At 41.7% G+C, this 19,742-nt stretch overlaps 1 protein-coding gene across 2 annotated transcripts in view; it reads left to right on the top strand.

The window, feature by feature from the left end:
• Positions 1–19,742, top strand: part of UBE2R2 (ubiquitin conjugating enzyme E2 R2) — a 115,351-nt gene that overhangs the window by 66,543 nt on the left and 29,066 nt on the right. For both annotated transcript variants that reach the window (XM_010385757.2, XM_030919414.1), the window contains exon 2: positions 16,383–16,469. In XM_010385757.2, coding sequence (XP_010384059.1) covers positions 16,383–16,469 — 87 coding nt within the window. The remainder of the gene's footprint in view (positions 1–16,382; positions 16,470–19,742) is intronic.

Here is a 19,742-nt window from a genome sequence, read left to right as displayed (position 1 = left end):
TCTGTTGCCCTTTGTTCCTGAGCTAATCATTGTTAATGGTTAGGAATGTGTCTTTTCTGTCTTTTTAAATATATGCACAATGCATATGAAGAATTATATGTACACACACATTGTTTTTATATATGTATACATATTTATTATTATTATTATTTTTCTTTTGTAGAACTGATATGTTGCCCAGATTGGTCTCAAACTCTTGTCCTCAGGCAGTCCTCCTGCCATCCCCTTCCAAGGCCTCCTGGGATTACAGACATGAGCCACTGCACCCAGCCTGTTTTTTAACAGATAGATAGATGGATGGAGCATAATTATTTTAAAATAGCATCTGCCTATATACTGCTTTGCCTTTTTCACTTAACACGTCTTGAGTGTATATTTCTGTGTTGGTATGTATTGGTCTAGCACACCTTTTATAAAGGCTACAGAGTGTCAGAGGATATTACTACTGCTTAGTATTTCACAAAGCTGAGTTTACTGCTTACTTAAGTAAAGAGGGTATTGCTGATCAGTTGATCTCTTTTAGACCAGACTTATTTTACATGGGGTTTTTGAGAAGCCTGAAGTTCAAGGATTGGTGAATACGAGCATGATGGATTGGCATTCACTGTAGAAGCATGGTTGCTTGGGTGAGACAGTTATTGATATACTTGGTATTCAGAAATGTGTTCATTGAAATGACTGTGTTCCCAATTGGCTAGCTTTCAGAAACAAGGGGCTATCAGTAGGGGGTATCACTGATAGGGTTACTTGCAAAAACATGGTTACTGAGTGAAGTTGTTTAAGTGGATTTAAAATTGATTATTGTGGTTCTATAGCTATAGAGCTGTCAGGTATTGATTAAGCAATTTAAAACTCATTCTGGTGGCTATTTATGTTACCATGGCTACAGAACAATCAGTCTTTTGTTATTAGTGTGGGAACTCGTTTTATTCTTGCAGAGACTGAAGATTGTCTAGATCTTTACTACTGTTGTTGATTCGTATTGAAGATGTGGTTTAATATTTTTCTCCTTGAAAGTGAGGTGTGATTTTTAAATTCATGTGTCCACAAGCATCTTCATCCAAAGGGACAATCATTTTTCCCTACATTATTTTAATCCTTTCCATAGTTATTTGCAATTTTTAAAATTGTTTTCTGAATAAACATGTTCTAATCTGTATCATTGATCTACTTGTGTGTCATTTCATCATTTAATTGTTATAGCTTTATAGGATGCTTCTCCATCCACTGGGAAAAATTCCTTCCTATTGCTTTTTATCAGAAATGTTATTTTCATGTATTTTTGCTTTCACATGAACTTTAATTATTAGAGACAAGATCTTGCTTTGTCAGCAAGGCTGAAGTGCAGTGGTGTGGTCATAGCTCACTGTAATCTTGAACTCTGCTCAAGTGATCCTCCCACCTCAGCTTCCCAAGTAGCTCGGACTATAGATGGGTACCACCATGCCTAGCTAAATTTTTAAAAATGTTTTTAAAGAGGGTGTTGTTATGTTGCCCAGGCTGGTCTTGAATTCCTAGGCTCAAGTGATCTTCCTGCCTTGGCCTCTCAAAGTGCTGGGATTACAGGTGTGAGCCACCACACCTGGTCTCACATGAACTTTTAAATCACCTTGCCATGTTCCATCATCTTCACTTGGTTAATAGTTGCACCGATTGTATCATAATGGTGTGATTATGCTGGTTATGCAAAACACCCTAACACTTAAAAAAGTATATATTAGTTTTTTTGTTTTTTTTTGTTGTTGTTGTTTGTTTTTGAGGCAGAGTCTCACTCTGTCACCCAGGCTGGAGTGCAGTGGCCCAATCTTGTCTTACTGCAACCTCTGCCTCCTGGGTTCAAGCGATTCTTGTGCCTCAGCATACCAAGTATCTGGTATTACAGGCACGTTCCACCATGCCTGGCTAAGTTTTGTATTTTTAGTAGAGACGGGGTTTCTCCATGTTGGCCAGGCTGTTCTTGAACTCCTCACCTCAGGTGGTCCATCCGCCTTGGCCTCCCAAAGTGTTGGGATTAAAGGCGTGAGCCACTGTGCCCGGCCTAGTCATCTTATTAAAAAGGTTTTTGTATCTGAAATTTTCCATTATACGAAAGTAGAAGTAGGGGTATGATAAACTATGTACCCATTACTCAGCTTCCATAAATAACTCATGGCAAATCTTGTTTTATCTTTATCCTACTTGCCCCCTCCTCCATTTTATTTTGAAATTAATTTCTATTTTTCATTTCATTTGTGAAAATTTCATAATAGTTTTTTGTTTGTTTTAAGATAGGGTCTCGATCTGTCTCCCAGGCTGGGGTGCAATATCAGGATCATAGCTCACTGCAGCCTGGAACTCCTGGGTTCAAGCAATCTTCCCACTTCAGCCTCCTGAGTAGCCAGGACTACAAGCGCACACCACCATGACTGGCTAATTTTTTTTTTTTTTTTTTTGAGGCGGAGTCTCTCTCTGCCGCCCAGGCTGGAGTGTAGTGGCCGGATCTCAGCTCACTGCAAGCTCCCCCTCCTGGGTTCACGCCATTCTCCTGCCTCAGCCTCCCAAGTAGCTGGGACTACAGGCGCCCGCCATCTCGCCCGGCTAGTTTTTTGTATTTTTTAGTAGAGACGGGGTTTCACCGTGTTAGCCAGGATGGTCTCGATCTGCTGACCGCGTGATCCGCCTGTCTCGGCCTCCCAAAATTACAGGCTTGAGCCACCGCGCCCGGCCATGACTGGCTAATTTTAAAGAATTTTTTTTGTAGAGTTGAGGATCTCACTATGTTGCTGAGGCTGGTCTTGAACTCCTGGGCTCAAGCTGATCCTCCCACCTCAGCCTCTCAAAGTGCTGGGATTATAGGCATTAGCCACTGTACCTAGCCTCAAAATGTATTTTTAAAATACGTTTTATTTTGTTTTACCTTTTTTTTTAATTGGCCAGGCTGGTCTTGAACCCTTGACCTTGTGATCCACCTGCCTCAACCTCCGAAAGTGCTAGGATTACAGGCTTGAGCCACCGTGCCTGGCCAAGTTTTGTTTTACCTTTTTTTTTTCTTTTTTGTTTTTGAGACAGAGTTTTGCTCTTGTTGCCCAGGCTGGAGTGCAGTGGCACTGGCTCACCACAACCTCCACCTCCCAGGTTCAAGCGAATCTCCTGCCTCAGCCTCCCTAGTAGCTGGGATTACAGGCATGTGCCACCACACCCGGCTACTTTTTTGTATTTCTAGTAGAGACAGAGTTTCTCCATGTTGGTCAGGCTGGTCTCAAACTCCCAACCTCAGGTGATCCGCCCGCCTTGGCCTCCCAAAGTGCTGGGATTACAGGCATGAGCCACCATGCCCAGCTGTTTTACTTTTTAAAAAACTTTAAATAAAAATTACTATAGCACCAACTAAATAACATATATTTTTGAGACCTAACTGTAATACTATTATCACAACTAAAAAAGCTCATAATTCCTTGATATCCAATCAATGTTTACGTTTCCCTTGTTCTCATAAATTTAGTTTGTTCAAATCATATCCTGAAATTACTAAGATCTATAATGGGTAAGAGCAAATTTTCTAATATGTTGAACTTGATTTTCCTTTTTACTTCTTGTGGAAAATACTTTAATATTTATTAATGCTCCTGAATACAATGAAAATGATTTAACCTTTGATTTGATGATTTAAGATTATCTTGGAGCCAGGCATGGGGCCACACCCTTGTAGTCCCAGCTACTCAGCAGGCTGAGGTGGGAAACTCACTTGAGATCTTGAATTTGGGCAAAATAGTGAGACTCTGTCTCTAAAAGATAAAAAATAATTGTGTCTTGGGATCCATTTTTGAAGGTTCTCTTAAAATTTGTGTATGATTCTCATGATAACTCCCTAGGGTCAGTGTTTTACGCCATTTTATATAAAAAGAAACTTGAAATCTAGAGATTTAAATGAATTGACCTAAGGTCAGAGGCCTAGCAAAGACAATGCTTAGAATTGTGCCTGACAAATAAAAATAGAAAAATGTAAGTTAAATAGTCAAGAATCATGCCAGGGCTACAACATAGGACTACTGATTCTAGTACCTTCCCTTCTTCTTTTAAAATTGTTATATTCTGTGAATATAATTGAGATGGTATGAGATCTCATATTCATATGTTTACAGCAAGTTATATCTTATTTATTTCATAAAATTTCAAAAAGGAAAGAAATTTCAGTGACAAGTTGGCTGACGTAGGAGTATTAATATGTATATGAGGTAATACATAGATAACTATAGGTCACCATATACATGTGAAATAGTATGTTTAAATTGTTGGCCGGGTGCAGTGGCTCAAGCCTGTAATCCCAGCACTTTGGGAGGCTGAGACAGGCGGATCACAAGGTCAGGAGATCGAGACCATCCTGGCTAACACGGTGAAACCCCGTCTCTACTAAAAAATACAAAAAACTAGCCGGGTGAGATGGCGGGCACCTGCAGTCCCAGCTACTTGGGAGGCTGAGGCAGGAGAATGGCGTAAACCCCGGAGGTGGAGCTTGCAGTGAGCTGAGATCCGGCTACTGCACTCCAGCCTGGGTGACAGAGCGAGACTCCGTCTCAAAAAAAAAAAAAAATTATTAATAAGGGCTGCATGGTGGCTCACACCTGTAATCCCAGCACTTTGGGAGGCTGAGGCAGGTGGATCACCTGAGGTCAGGAGTTGGAGACTAACCTGACCAACATGGTGAAACCCCATCTCTACTAAAAATACAAAAATCAGCCAGGTGTGGTGGCGTGCATCTGTAGCTATTCGCAAGACTAAGACAGGAGAATTGCTTGAACCCAGGAGGCGGAGTTTGCAGTGAGCTGAGATTGCACCACTACACTTCTGCCTGGGCGACAGAACGAGACTCCGTCTCAAAAATAAATAAGTAAATAAATAACAGTTAATAATGTTCTGAAAACTAAGTAAAATAATAGCGATAGAGATAAAATTGTATAATCTCAGGGAAACATTACAGCAGGATATTCCCCCTGAATGTTAACTTCAGCTGAATAGTTGAGGATTGGAAACTCCACCGAAGGAGTTCTTAGTACAATTTAAATAGCCTTACTAGAAGCACACCACGCAATGTTACCTCTTCTAGTGGTAATGTAAGCATACTTTAGGCATGATGCTTTAAAAAAATCAATCATAAGGCTGGGCGCAGTAGCTCACGCCTGTAATCCCAGCACTTTGAGAGGCCGAGGCGAGCACTCATGGGGTCAGGAGATTGAGACCATCCTGGCTAACACAGTGAAGCGCCGTCTCTACTAAAAACACAAAAAATTAGCCGGGCGTGGTGGTGGGCGCCTATAGTCCCAGCTGCTCGGGAGACTGAGGCAGGAGAATGGCTTGAACCCGGGAGGCGGAGCTTGCAGTGAGCCAAGATTGTGCCACTGCACTCCAGCCTGGGTGACAGAGCGAGACTCCGTCTCAAAAACAAATACAATACAATAAATAAAGAGTTCGAGACTAGCCTGACCAACATGGTGAAACCCCATCTGTACTAACAATACAAAAATTAGCCAGGCGTGGTGGCGCCTGTAATCCAAGCTACTCCAGAAGCTGAGGCAAGAGAACAGCTTGAACTTGGGAGGTGGAGATTGCAGTGACGGGGGCGACAGAGCGAGACTCCGTCTCAAAAAAAAAAAAAAAAAACAGCCTTCATGATTCTTGCCTCTCTCTCCCTCCCTCTTCCATATCCATCCGTCCATCTGTCTGTCTGTCTGTCTATCTATCTATCTATCTATCTATCTATCTATCTACCTACCTACCTACCTACCTACCTACCTACCTACCTACCTACCTACCTATCTATCTATATTTTTATTTATTTATTTTTGGAGATGGAGTCTTGCTCTTTGCGCCCAGGCTGAAGTGCAGTGGCACCATCTCGGCTCACTGAAAACTCCACCTCCCGGGTTCAAGTGATTCTCCTTCCTCAGCCTCCTGAATAGCTGGGATTACAGGCGACCGCCATCACGTCCAGCTGATTTTTGTATTTTTTTTAGTAAGTGATGGGGTTTCACCGCATTGGCCAGGCTGGTCTTGAACTCCTGACCTCAGGTTATCCGCCCGCCTCAGCCTCCCAAAGTGGTGGGATTACAAGCATGAGCCACCGTGCCTATCCACCTATTTATATTTTTATATCTTTTAATTTGTCAGGCACAGTTCTAAACATTGTTCAAGCGTTACCTCATTTAATCCTCATACAAACGCATTAAATAACTACTGTTATCACCTTTTTACTGGTGAGGAAACTGAGATATAAATTAAGTAACTGAGCAATACACAATATAGGCTCTCATCTATAATCTGTCTAGGAGAACAATGGCTGTTTGGACCAGTGGCACAGTTCCAAACTTACTAAGTAATTTACTGAGGCAGTTGTAAGTAAAGGAAGGCAGGCCAGGTGCAGTGGCTCACGCCTGTAATCCCAGCATTTAGAGAGGCTGAGGCAGGAGGATCATTGAGCCCAGGAGTTCGAGACCAGTCTTGGCAACATGGCGAAACCCTGTCCCTACAAAAAATAATGAAAAATTAGCCAGGCCTGGTGGTGCGCATCTGTAGTCCCAGTTACTCTGGAGACTGATATGGGAGGATCGCTTGAATCTCAGACATGGAGGTTGCCCTGAGGCAAGATTGCACCACTGCACTCCAGCCTTGTTGACAGAGTGAGACCCCGTCTCAAATTTACAAAAAAAGGCAAGTTTATTAGAGAACGTAGGAAAATACATTGCGAGGGAGGCAGCCAGCAGCCTGCCAGAGAGAAGCCAACTGCAGAGAAACAAAGGCTTGCTAGAGATTTTATAGGATAGTGTTTATGCAGTATGCTGAAGAGGGCTTTGTGGAGTACTGAGAACGCCAAGGTTGCAGTGAGCTAACTTGCGGGTGTGTGGTGATAGTTGGGCACAGGAAGATTGTGAGTTATTTGCACAGGAGGACTTACGTGTCCTGGATGATGAAGAAAGGCTGACTTGTGGCTTATCGCCTTTCTTTTATTGCTTTCCCTCGGTCCCACTAGCCTGATTCCTTTTCCCTAATTAGGACTACACATAGTGCCAGCATTTTAGGAGACCAAAGTGGGAGGATTGCTTGAGCCCAGAAGTTTAAATGGTGAAATCTTTATAAAAAATCAAAAATTTAGCTGGGTATGGTGACATGGCCTGTGGTCTCAGCTGCTCAGGAGGCTGGGACAGGATCGCTTGAGCCTGAGAGGTCAAGGCTGGCAGTGATCCATATTTGTGCCACTATATTTCAGCCTGGGTGACAGCATAACCCTGTCTTAATCAATTAGTTGATCAATATAAATTAAATAAGAGTTGCTTAAGGTAACAGCTGAGTTGCAGAGTCAGGATTCAAACCCAGATAGTCCTGGCTTCTTGAGTCAGCGTTCTTTACTACTATCCCGTGCTACCTTTTATTACATAGGTGCATATCATCTATTCTACATAAATTTTCATGCATATATTCCTAGTTACACTGCAGAGATTTCTGTTAGTATCCTAAGTAATCTAACAAGACTTTTTTTTTTTGAGACAGGGTCTTGCTCTGTCACCCAGGCTGGAGTACAGTGGCGTGATCACAGCTTACTGTAGACTCGACCTCCTGTGCTCAGGTGATTTTCCCACCTCAGCCTCCTGAGTAGCTGGGATTACAGGCTTGTCCACCATGCCTGGCAAATTTTTGTATTTTTTGTAGAGATGGGGTTTCACCATGTTGCCCAGGCTAGTCTTGAACTCAAGCAGTCTGCCCACCTAGGTCTCCCCAAAGTGTTGGAATTACAGGCACAAGCCATGGTGCCTGGTCTCAAGACATTTTTTTTTTTTTGGACGGTGTTTTGCTCTTGTTGCCCAGGCTGGAGTGCAATGGTGCGGTCTCGGCTCACCGCAGCCTCTGCCTCCCAGGTTCAAGCGATTCTCCTGCCTCAGCCTCTCGAGTAGCTGGGATTACAGGTATGTGCCACCATGCCCGGCTAATTTTGTACTTTTAGTAGAGATGGGGTTTCTTCGTGTTGGTCAGGCTGGTCTCGAACTCCCGACCTCAGGTGATCCGCCCACCTCGACCACCCAAAGTACTGGGATTACAGGCGTGAGCCTCCACAGCCAGCCAAGACATTTTTTAAGACCTAAAGATTTGACTACACAGACAACATCATTTTGTTATTTGTTTCTCAAAAGGATAATCTCATTTGTCCATAGAAATGAGATATAAGAAGTTATATTTCCAAGGACCAGATTCCTAACTTTAATGGAAGTTTTCATAATCCTCTTTTGTCTCTATATATATTATATGTCTGTATAGTAAAATGATGTGGGAAATATAGTCCCCCTTATTTTGTTTTCTAAAAAAAATTTGTTTAGAGTTATTATTTCTTCCTTGGTAGAATTTGCTGTCGAAGTTATCTGGCTCAGGAGATTGCTTTGTCTGAAGGTTTTAGATACAAATTCAATTTCTTTAATATATGCCTATTCAGATTATGTATTTATTCTTAAGTAGCTTTGTATTTTTCAAGTAATTTGTCTCTTTAATATTATTTATTCAATTTATGAGCATAGAGTTATTTATAATATTCCCTTATTCTTTTAATACTAGTACGATCTGTAGTACTGTCTCCTATTTTATTCCTGGTGTTGGTTGGTAATTTGTGTGTGTGTGGTGGTTTTTTTTTTTTTTTTTTTTTTTCTTTCGGTTGATCAGTCTGGCTAGGGGCTTACCAGTTTTCTTGATGGTTTCAAAGAGAACCAGCTTCTGGTTTTATTGATCACCCACACACACACCCTGCAGTTTTCCTCTTTTTCAGTTTAATTTCTGCTTTTATGTCAGTTTTATTTCTTCTGCTTGCTTTTAGTTTAATTTCATAGTCTCTCTTTCCCTCCCTCCCTCCCTCCCTCCCTCCCTCCCTCCCTTCCTTCCTTCCTTCCTTCCTTCCTTCCTTCCTTCCTTCCGCTCTCCCTCTCTCTCTCCCTCTCCCCCCCACCCTTTCTTTCTTTCCTCTTTTGTTTTGTTTTCTTTCATTTTGTTTTTTTGAGACAAGGTCTCACTCTGTCACCCAGCCTGGAGTGCAGTGGCAAGATTATGATTCACTGCAGCCTCAACCTCCCAAACTTAAGTGATCCTTCCACCTCAGCCTCCCAAGTAGCTGGGACCTCAGGGGTGCACCATCACGCCTGGCAACTTTTTGTATTTTTCGTGAAGATGAGGTCTTACCATGTTGTTCAGGCTGCTCTCCAACTCCTGTGCTCAAGCAATCCACCTGCCTCGGCCTCTGTAAGTGTTGGGATTATAGGTGTAAGCCACTGCATCTGGCCTAATTTAGTATTTTTCTCATTTCTTTTTTTTTTTTTTTTTTTTTGAGGCAGAGTCTCGCTCTGTCGCCCAGGCTGGAGTGCAGTGGCGCGATCTCGGCTCACTGCAAGCTCCGCCTCCCAGGTTCACGCCATTCTCCTGCCTCAGCCTCCTGAGTAGCTGGGATTACAGGCGTCTGCCACTAGGCCCGGCTAATTTTTTGTATTTTTAGTAGAGATGGAATTTCACCATGTTAGCCAGGATGGTCTCGATCTCCTGACCTCATGATCTGCCCACCTTGACCTCCTAAAGTGCTGGGATTACAAGCGTGAGCCACTGTGCCGGGCCATTTTTCTCATTTCTTAAGTAGAAGTTTATATTATTGAAATGAGACCTATTTCTTTTCCAGTGCAAGCAATTCTAAAAATTTCCATTTGAGTATTGCTTTAGGTGTATGTTACAGATTTTCATTGTCATTTTTTTCATATTCAATTAAACAATTTTCTAAGTAACTTTGTGGCTTCCTCTTTATACTGTGACATGTACAGTTACGTAATTTCCAAATATTTGGGGATTTACTAAGTATCTTTGAATTTAGAAAGTCAAAATTTCTGGCTTTATTCAGTGTGGTTAAAGAATATGCTATGTATTATGTCAGTTCTTTAAACTTTGTAGATAGATGTTGTACGTTCCAGAATATGGTACGTCTTGGTGCGTGTTCTGTGTGTCCACAAAAAATAATTTGTATGCTGCTGCTGTTCGGTGGCTTATTGTCTTCTGTATCCTTACTGAGTTTTTGTCTCCTTGTACTTTAGACCAGGGGTCCGTAACCGATACTGATCTGATACCACTCTGTGGCCTGTTAGGAAGCAGGCCACACAGCAGGAGGTGAGCTCTACCTCTAGTCAGATCAACTTGGGCATTAGATTCTCAAGGAGTACGAACCCTGTTGTGAACTGGGCATGTGAGGGATCTAGGTTGAGTGTTCGTTGTGAGAATCTATCTAATGCCTGATGATTTGAGGTGGAACGGTTTCATCCCGAAATACCCACCTCACTACCCTTCCCACTCTTCCACCCTCTTGTCCGTGGAAAAATTGTCTTCAATGAAATCAGTACCTGGTGCCAAAAGAGTTGGGGGCTGCTGCTTTAGACTGTTGAGAGAGAAGTGATAGTATCTTCAACTGTAATTGTGCATTTTTCTATTTTTCCATTTGGTGATAAAAGTTTTTAGTTACATAATTTTGTGTTCTAAAGCTCTGTTGTTATTAGGTGCACACACAGTTAATATTATGTCTTCTTTGTGAATTGATCCCCTTATGAAATTACCCTGTTTATCTGTGACAATGTTCTTTGTTCTAAAGTATACTTTCTCTGTTATTCAGATAGCCACTCCAGCTTTATTAACTAATCTCCAGTTAGTTTAGATTTCACCAGTTTCTGCACTAATGTATTAATTAAGGTAGAATTCATATACCATAAAATTCACCCTTTTAAAGTATACAGTTCAGTGGTTTTTAGTATATTCAGATGGTTGTACAGCCATCACCACCATCTAATTACAGAATATTTCATCATCTCAAAAAGAATCCCTGTACTCACTAGCACTGTATTCTTCTGTGCCTCCATATCATCTTCTTAATTCAGAGTCCAGTTCAGGATAGCACACTGTATTAAGTTGTCTTGTCATTTTAGTTTCCTCCAGTCTTTCATGGTTTCTCTACCTTTCCTTATTTTTTGTGACCTTGACAATTTTTGAAGAGGATGGGCTAGATTTGGCAGAACATTCCTGCATTTGGGTTATCTGATGTTTTTCTCCTGACTAGAATGGGGTTATAGATTTTGGGGGAAGAATACCACAGAGATGAAGTGCCTTTCTTACCACATCACATTAGGGAGGTCATGATACCAGTATGATTTACCGCTAGTAATATTAACCTTGATCACTTGGTTAACGTGTCTGCCAGATTTCTCTACGGTAGAGCTACTTTTTCTTTCCGTACTCTATTGTTAGAAAGTGAGTCATTAAATCCAGCCCACACTCTAGGGAAGGGGAATTCAACTTCACCACCTGAATGTGGATTATGATTATTTATAGTACTACTGTAAGGAAGATTTGACCCTTCTCCACCAATATTTTTCCATTCAGTGATACTTATCAGTATGTACTCATTTATATTTATTTCATATTTTGGGTAACAGTATTACATTGTGTATTTAATAGCTTAGATTGTCCTAGTTTTGGCCGTTAGGAGCTCTTGCAGGTTGGCTCCTATGCTGTTTTGAAATACTCCAATTTGTTTTCTTTAGCACTTACTTTTTGGCATTATAAGATGCTCTAGGCTTGTCTTTTATTTTTCCTGCTGCAGATTTTAGAATTGGGTGTTTCACCAAAGGGCCCCAGTTCCTTTTATTGAATAATGATTTTTATATTATTTTATTTATTTTTTGAGATGGAGTCTCTCTGTGTCGCCCAGGCTGGAGTGCAGTGGTGCAGTCTTGGCTCACTGCAACCTCTGCTGCCCAGGTTCAAGAGTTCTCCTGCCTCAGCCTCCCGAGTAGCTGGGATTGCAGGCAAATGCCACTGTGCCTGGCTAACTTTTGGTTTTACTAGAGATGGGATTTCACCATCTTGGCCAGGCTGGTCTTGAACTCCTGACCTTGTGATCCACCCGCCTAGGGCTCGCAAAAGTGCTGGGATTACAGGCGTGAGCCACCATGCCGGCCAAATAATGATATTTTAGAAACCAAGATCTCTGAGGGACCTGGGTGTTTGGGCTCCAGCCTTTTTTCCCCCAATCAGCTTTATTGTGATTTTAATGCATGTATCATACAATTCACCTATTTATTAAAGTATATAGTTTAATGGTTTCTAGCATATTCACAAAGTTGTGTAACCATCACCAAAATCAATTTTAGAATACATTTCGTCATCTGAAAAAGAAACCCTGGGCCGAGGATAGTGGCTGATACCTGTAATCCTAGCACTTTGGGAGTCTGAGGCGGGTGGGTCACCTGAGGTCAGGAGTTTGAGACCAGCCTGGCCAACATGTCGAAACCCCGTCTCTACTAAAAATACAAAAATTAGCCAGAAGTGGTGGCACATGCCTGTAATCCCAGCTACTCGGGAGGCTGAGGCAGGAGAATCGCTTGAACCCAGGAGGTGGAAGTTACAGTATGCCGAGATCATGCCACTGCACTTCAGCCTGGGCAACAGAGCAAGACTCTGTCTCAAAAAATAATAATAATTTTAATTGTGTCCCATTTCTTTTTACTTTTGTTCATTGTGTTTTGGTGTCACATCTACAAAACTTAGTGAATGCAAGGTCATGAAGATTTGCACCTATGTTTTCTTTTAAGAATTTTATAGTTTCTCTCTTATCTTAGTCCTCCAATTCAATTCGTTGTTGACGCTATCTGGAGATAACATCAGATTCTGTAGGTTAAGGACTCAGTCCCACAAGAAAGACTGCCTCCATTTCGGATGCCTATGGCAGACCGATACTCCTGATGAATCAGCTATAAATTGGGATTTCCACTACTCCCCTTAAAAGAATAAGGTCAGTAAGGCCGGGTGTGGTGGCTTACGTCTGTAATCCCAGCTCTTTGGGAGGCCGAGGCAGGCAGATCACAAGGTCAAGAGATCGACATCAGCCTGGCCAACATGGTGAGAACCCCGTCTCTACTAAAAACTACAAAAAACTAGCTGGGCATGGTGGCATGCCCCTGTAGTCCCAGCTACCCGGGAGGCTGAGGCAGGAGGATTGCTTGAACCTGGCAGGTGGAGGTTGCAGTGAGCCGAGATCGCGCCACTGCATTCCATCTTGGTGACAGAGTGAGACTCTGTCTCAAAAAATAAATAAATAAATAAATAAATAAAAATAAGGTCAATAAATTGACCTATCTTCAAATTCCCTATTTCTTCTACTTGCTCAAATCTGTTGCTCAGCACCTTTTTTTTTTTTTTAAATTTCAGCTTTTATACTTTTTAAATTTAGTCATGAAGAGGAATGAACAGGCCAGGTGTGGTGGCTTACACCTGTAAATCCCAGCACTTTGGGAGGCCGAGGCGTGGGGATTGCTTGAGCTCAGGAGTTTAAGACCCAGCCTGGGCAACATGATGAAACCTCCAGCCCCACAAAAAAATTAGCTGGGCATGGTGGTGCATGCTTGTAGTCCCATCTACTCAGGAGGCTGAGGTGGGTGAATCACTTGAGCCCAGGTCAAGGTTGCAGTGAGCCATAACCCAGCGCACTCTGTCTAGCCTGGGTGGTAGAGCAAGACCCTGTCTGAAAGAATCAACAGTTTTTGTACTTAACAACTTAAGAATCTCTCTCTCTCTCTCTCTCTCTCCCTCTCTCTCTCTCTCTCTCTCTCTCTCTCTCTCTCTCTCTCCCCCCCTCTCTCTCTCTCTCTCCCTCTCTCTCTCTCTCTCTCTCTCTCTCTCTCTCTCTCTCTCTCTCTCGTCTTCCCCCTCCCACACCCACCCCCTTTATTTTCTTTTCTTTTTTTTTTTTTTGAGACAGGGTCTTCCTCTGTAGCCCAGCCCTGAGTGCAGTGGTATGATCATAGCCCACTGCAGCCCCAACCTCCTGGGCTCAAGTGATCCTCCCACCTCGGCCTCTTATGTAGCTGGGACCACAGATTCACCACCGTACCCGACTGATTTTTAAATTTTTTGTAGAGATAGGGTCTCGCCACCTTGCCTAGGCTTGTCTGAAATTCTGGGCTCAAGGGATCCACCTGCCTCAGCCTTCCAAAGTGTTGGGATTACAGGCATGAGCCACCACTTTATGTAGATTTTTAAAAATAATTTATCTCATTATTGATATTCAGTTATGGGTGAGATACCATTCTCATGCTTTCCTTTAAGCTATTTAGCCATGATTTTCTTTAGTCCTTTGAAATGTTTAAAGGTTTAAAGATAAGCTTTTTTAGTCTTTGCCTAGTAACTTTAATACTTAGGTTTCCAGTTTCTATTGATTGTTTTTTTTTTGTCCTGTTGTATGGACCATACTTTTGTTTTACTTCATACCTTGTAATATTTTACTGAAAACTAGAAATTTAAATAATATACAGTGACACCTGCAGAAATCCAATTCTCCTCTTCCCCAGGGTTTTTGTTGTTACCATTGCTGCTGCTGTTGTAATTACTGTTGACTTGCTTAGTGACTTATCTTACCTAATTATATAATGTGGTATTATTTGTTATGTGTGGCCAGTGAATTCTCCACTCAGCTTAGTGGTCAGGTAATGATTGAACAGAGATTTCCTTGATTTTCTAGAACCAGTTACTGGAATTTGTGGAGAGGCTCTGCATATGTGTCATTGCATGCCTTCAACTTAATTCAGACAGGCAGTTGCAAACTCTTTACTTTCTGGTTGCATACATTCTCAGGGTAAGCCAGAGGTATAAAGTTAGGGCCTTCTTAGGGCTTTCCTGAGCATGCACATAGCACTGGGCATGTGCATAGCCCTAAACATTGTCATGGTCTTATAGACTCACAATAATTTGTCAGAGCTTTTCAGAACCATACGGACAACTCTTAGCCCAGCCCAGCTTTTCCTTTAAGTTTTTTTGGGTAGTCTGTTTTGTATTTTCCACTGCCTTAGGTACCTTTAAGGTTAAATAGTTGCCTGCCATTGTTTTCAACAAAGCTACCAGGGAAAACATTTTCACATTGGCCAAGCTCCAAATCCGATCACATGTAGACAGCCTTGCAAGTGGAGTTTTCTAGGGAACCACTAGAAAGGTCAACTAATGACAATTCTCTGGGAGTAAGGCTTTGGCGAAATGCCAGGCCATTCTATCCTCTCCAGGGCCTGTCAGCTTCCTTGGTTTTTACTTTGAATGTGTTTTAAGGATGCTGCACAGCTAGAGTATAGGAGATTGGATTAGGGTAAGTTAAAACCACGTAGCTTGATGTTCTTACTGAATGTCAGCCATTTTCTTTAAATATCTACTCCTTGAATTGTTGCAAGCCTCTGGTTATTTTCTGGAATTCTGAAAATGTTGATGCTTACAATTTTTGGCAATTTTCCCATTGCTTTTATGGAAGAGAGAACTTGTCAGGTTTTCTGGATTTCTTCATACTTAAAATATGGGGATACTGCAAAGGACATTCACTGCAGCAGGATTTATAACAGCAAAGGTGTGAGAAACAACCCAAATGCCCAAAATAAGGAAATAGTTTTATAAAATGGTTCATCTAGGTATACATTTGATGGAGTGTAATGCAGATACTATCAGTCACCCATGCAGAGAGAATATTTCATGATGTAAAAAAAATGTTTACAATGTGATATAGGTGAAAAAAGCAGAATACAAAATACAGTATGTTGAAGTTTTTAAAAATAAGTTTTGTAAGGGAAATCAGCAGTGTCAGCATTTATTATTTCTGGGTGATAGAATGACAGTTAAATTATGTGAGTAAAAAGAAAAACACCATTGTTCCATATTGTGTACCCTAAAATTAGATTATTTTGTTATAAAAATAAAATATATTTGTACAGAGTATTGTTTTTCACTCGTGAGCTAAGTTAAAACTGTATTTATATATGTGTATGTGAGTGAGTGTGAGTTTTGGCGACTTAAAATAGCCTTTTATAGGGGCCGGGCGCGGTGGCTCACGCCTGTAATCCAGGCACTTTGGGAGGCTGAGGCAGGTAGATCACGAGGTCAAGAGATTGAGACCATCCTGGCCAACATGGTGAAACCCGTCTCTACTAAAAATGCAAAAATTACCTGGGCGTGGTGGCGTACGCCTGTAGTCCCAGCTACTTAGGAGGCTGAGGCAGGAGAATCGCTTGAACCCGGGAGGCAGAGGTTGCAGTGAGCTGAGGTCACGTCACTGCACTCTAGCCTGGCAACAGAGTGAGACTCCGTCTGGGAAAAAAAAAAAAAAGATAACCTTTTATAAATATTTGAAGGGGTGCTGTAAGAACATACTGATGACCCTGGCACTGGGGATAACAAAGTATGTCTGAACTACTTTAATCTCAAGAGTTTACTCTGTGAAAGGAGCTTTGTTTCTGTGGGGTATAGTAGGGTGAATTATTAGGCAGATGAATAAGTTATAGTCTCATTTATCAGCATTTCATTTTTTTTCTTTTCAGGCACATATTAAATTTCCTATTGACTACCCCTATTCACCACCTACCTTCAGATTCTTGACCAAAATGTGGCACCCCAACATTTATGAGGTAAGAGACATCCATCATAAATTTCTCTGAAGATTTTTTTTTTTTTAAGTGAGTACTTTAAAATAGCCTGTCTGGACTGGATTAAGAAAATGTGGCACATATACACCATAGAATGCTATGCAGCCATAAAAAAGGATGAGTTTGTGTCCTTTGTAGGGACATGGATGCAGCTGGAAACCATCATTCTCAGCAAACTATCGCAAGAACAGAAAAGCAAACACCGCATGTTCTCACTCATAGGTGGGAACTGAACAATGAGATCACTTGGACTCAGGAAGGGGAACATCACACACTGGGGCCTATCATGGGGAGGGGAGAGGGGGGAAGGATTGCATTGGGAGTTATACCTGATGTAAATGACGAGTTGATGGGTGCTGACGAGTTGATGGGTGCAGCACACCAACATGGCACAAGTATACATATGTAACAAACCTGCACATTATGCACATGTACCCTAGAACTTAAAGTATAATAATAATAAAAAAAAATTTTTTTTTAAATAAAATAGCCTGTCTGTCCCAGCACACTTTGATAGTTTGGCTGTTGTAGCCATAGAGAAATATTAATGATTTTGCACTTCAGTTAACAGTTTCTGGATTAATTATTTAACATTAGTGTAGTTTTAAAATACCTTGTGTATATTCCAGTTAAGGATTTGGACTTTAGACTTTTGCTGCTCATTGCTAGAGTTATAATACACGTGTTTAACACATTCATTTAAAAAAGTTAGTAGATAATGTCATATACATTTATTTGTATGCCTATCCTCTAACTTCACAGCAAGGGTCACCTGTTCCTATGATAAGAGATTCAGCTTTTGGTGGGGGGAGCAGGATTTATCCCATTACATTTGGACTGACCTCATTTTAGGAATTGCTGCTGAACATTTGAGAGCCTCTTTTGGAATAAATTCAATGTGAGGTTCTTCTACTAGACAAGTGCACATGCCTGGGGAAAGCATTTCTAGCTTTTGTTGATGAAACGTACTTAGCTTTGGGCTAATCCATAAGGATACTAAAATAATGCATTCTGTTTCTCAGGATGATATATTAGGGTCCACTAGTTTTTTTCTTTTGAGGCTACTCTTTACTATTCTAGAAGTGTGTGTGTTTTGTTTGTTTGTTTATTTGTTTTTGAGACAGTCTCGCTCTGTAGCTCAGGCTGGAGTGCAGTGGCACAGTCTTGCTCACTGCTACCTCTGCCTCCTGCCTCCCGGTTCAAGCAATTCTCCTGCTTCAGCCTCCCGAGTAGCTGGGATTACAAGCACATGCCACCATGCCCAGCTCATTTTTGTATTTTTAGTAGAGATGGGGTTTCACCATGTTGGCCAAGCTGGTCTTGAACTCCTGACCTCGTGATCCACCCACCTTGGCCTCCCAAAGTTCTGGGATTAAGGCGTGAGCCACTGTGCCCGGCCTACTATTCTATAAGTGTGTTTTTAAATCTCCAAATGTTTTGGGGATTTTGCAGGTATCTTTCTGTTGGGGACTTCCAGTTAAATTCCACTGTGATCTGAAAGCAGACATTGTATGATTTCTATTTTTAAATATTTGTCAAGATGTAGTATATCTTCATGCAAGTTTCATGTGAGCTCAAGAACAACGTGTAATCTGCAGTTACGGGTGTAGTAGTCTATAATGCTCATTATATACACTTGACGAATGGTGTTGCTGAGTTCAGCTATGTCTTTACTTATTTTCTGCCTGCCAGCTCCGTCCATTTCTAGATGGCTTGACGTGGCTGGAGTTGGGCTTTACACTTCTTCCAGGTCATATAGGCTGTGATAAAACTTGGGCAGGTTTGTAGTTAAGTAATTTCTCCTGAGGACAGACCTTGTTAAAAAGAACAGAACATTCTGACTTTTTTTTTTTTTTTTTTTTTTTTGAGACAGAGTCTTGCTCTGTCTCCCAGTCTGTAGTGCAGTGGAGCAGTCTTGGTTCACTGCAACCTCTGCCTCCTGGGTTCAAGCAATTCTCATGCCTCAGCCTCCTGAGTAGCTGGGAGGCTGGCTAATTTTTGTGGTTTTAGTAGAGATGGGGTTTTGATGTGTTGGCTAGGCTGATCTCAAACTCCTGACCTCAAGTGGTCTGCCTGCCTCGACCTCCCAAAGTTCTGGGATTACAGGTGTGAGCCACCGCACCCAGCCCTGACTTATTTTAAAGTGGTTTCCTTTCCCCTCCTGCTGCCAGAACACAAGGGGTTGTTTGACCTATAGTCACTGTGAAAACCTGGTAGAACTCTAGGAGGTAAAACTCAAAAAAATACAGGGGTACCCACTAACTAAAGGGACTGGAGTTTTTTACTCTGAGGTTTGTCTATACTGGGCCTCTAGCATTTTGTCAATTATATAGTTCAGGTTTTTGTACGCCGGGACTGATGGAATTTTCTCCTCCTGGGTTTCTGCTCTGATAAGTTGTGATTCTCTGTATCTGCCAGTCTCCAACTCCTCACCTCAGCCTCCCAAAGTGCTGAGATTACAGGCGTGAGCCACCGCACTCGGCCTGTCACTTCTTTAAAAACAAAACATTTGTGTTTGAAAAATACCTACACATTTATGGGATATGTATGCATTTTATTGTAGAAAAATTCATTATGAATATGGGGGAAAATTGTATTTCATGATCTAATGGTAAATCTCGAAAGAACTAAATAGCCTATGTACTGAAAAAAAAAGTGGAAAGGGGAGTGTAATTGCTTACCTACACTTTGTTCCTGTCAAAGACTCCTTTATCCTATTTTTTTTGTTTGTTTCTTTTTTGAGAGATGTTTGGGAATTAGATAACTGAGATGGCAACAGTATGTATATGGCTTTAAGAGTAATTAACTCTCTGCTGGGTGCGGTGGCTTACGCCTGTAACCCCAGCACTTTGGGAGGCTGAGATAGGAGGATCACGATCAGGAGTTCCAGACCAGCCAGGCCAGTATAGTGAAACCCCGTCTTTACTAAAAATACAAAACTTAGCCAGGCGTGGTGGTGCACGCCTGTAGTGCCAGCTACTCAGGAGGTTTGGGCAGAAAAATTGCTTGAAGGGAGGTGGAGGTTGCAGTGAGCCAAGATCACACCACCACACTCCAGCTTGGGTGACAGAGCGAGACTCCATCTCAAAAAAACAAAAACAAAAGTAGTTAGCTGTCAATTGCAAGACAAAAGCTTGGTCCTTCTCACTTCTCTCTTGCCATCTAATATCTATATATACACTACATAATTGTAAAGGCAAAAACCTTTAATTATTAGATGGGAACATTGTTAGGGTCTGGATTTTGGTGTCACCC

Source organism: Rhinopithecus roxellana, chromosome 16 (assembly GCF_007565055.1).
Source record: "Rhinopithecus roxellana isolate Shanxi Qingling chromosome 16, ASM756505v1, whole genome shotgun sequence".
Taxonomy (NCBI): domain Eukaryota; kingdom Metazoa; phylum Chordata; class Mammalia; order Primates; family Cercopithecidae; genus Rhinopithecus; species Rhinopithecus roxellana.
This window is presented reverse-complemented; position numbering and strand designations above follow the sequence as displayed.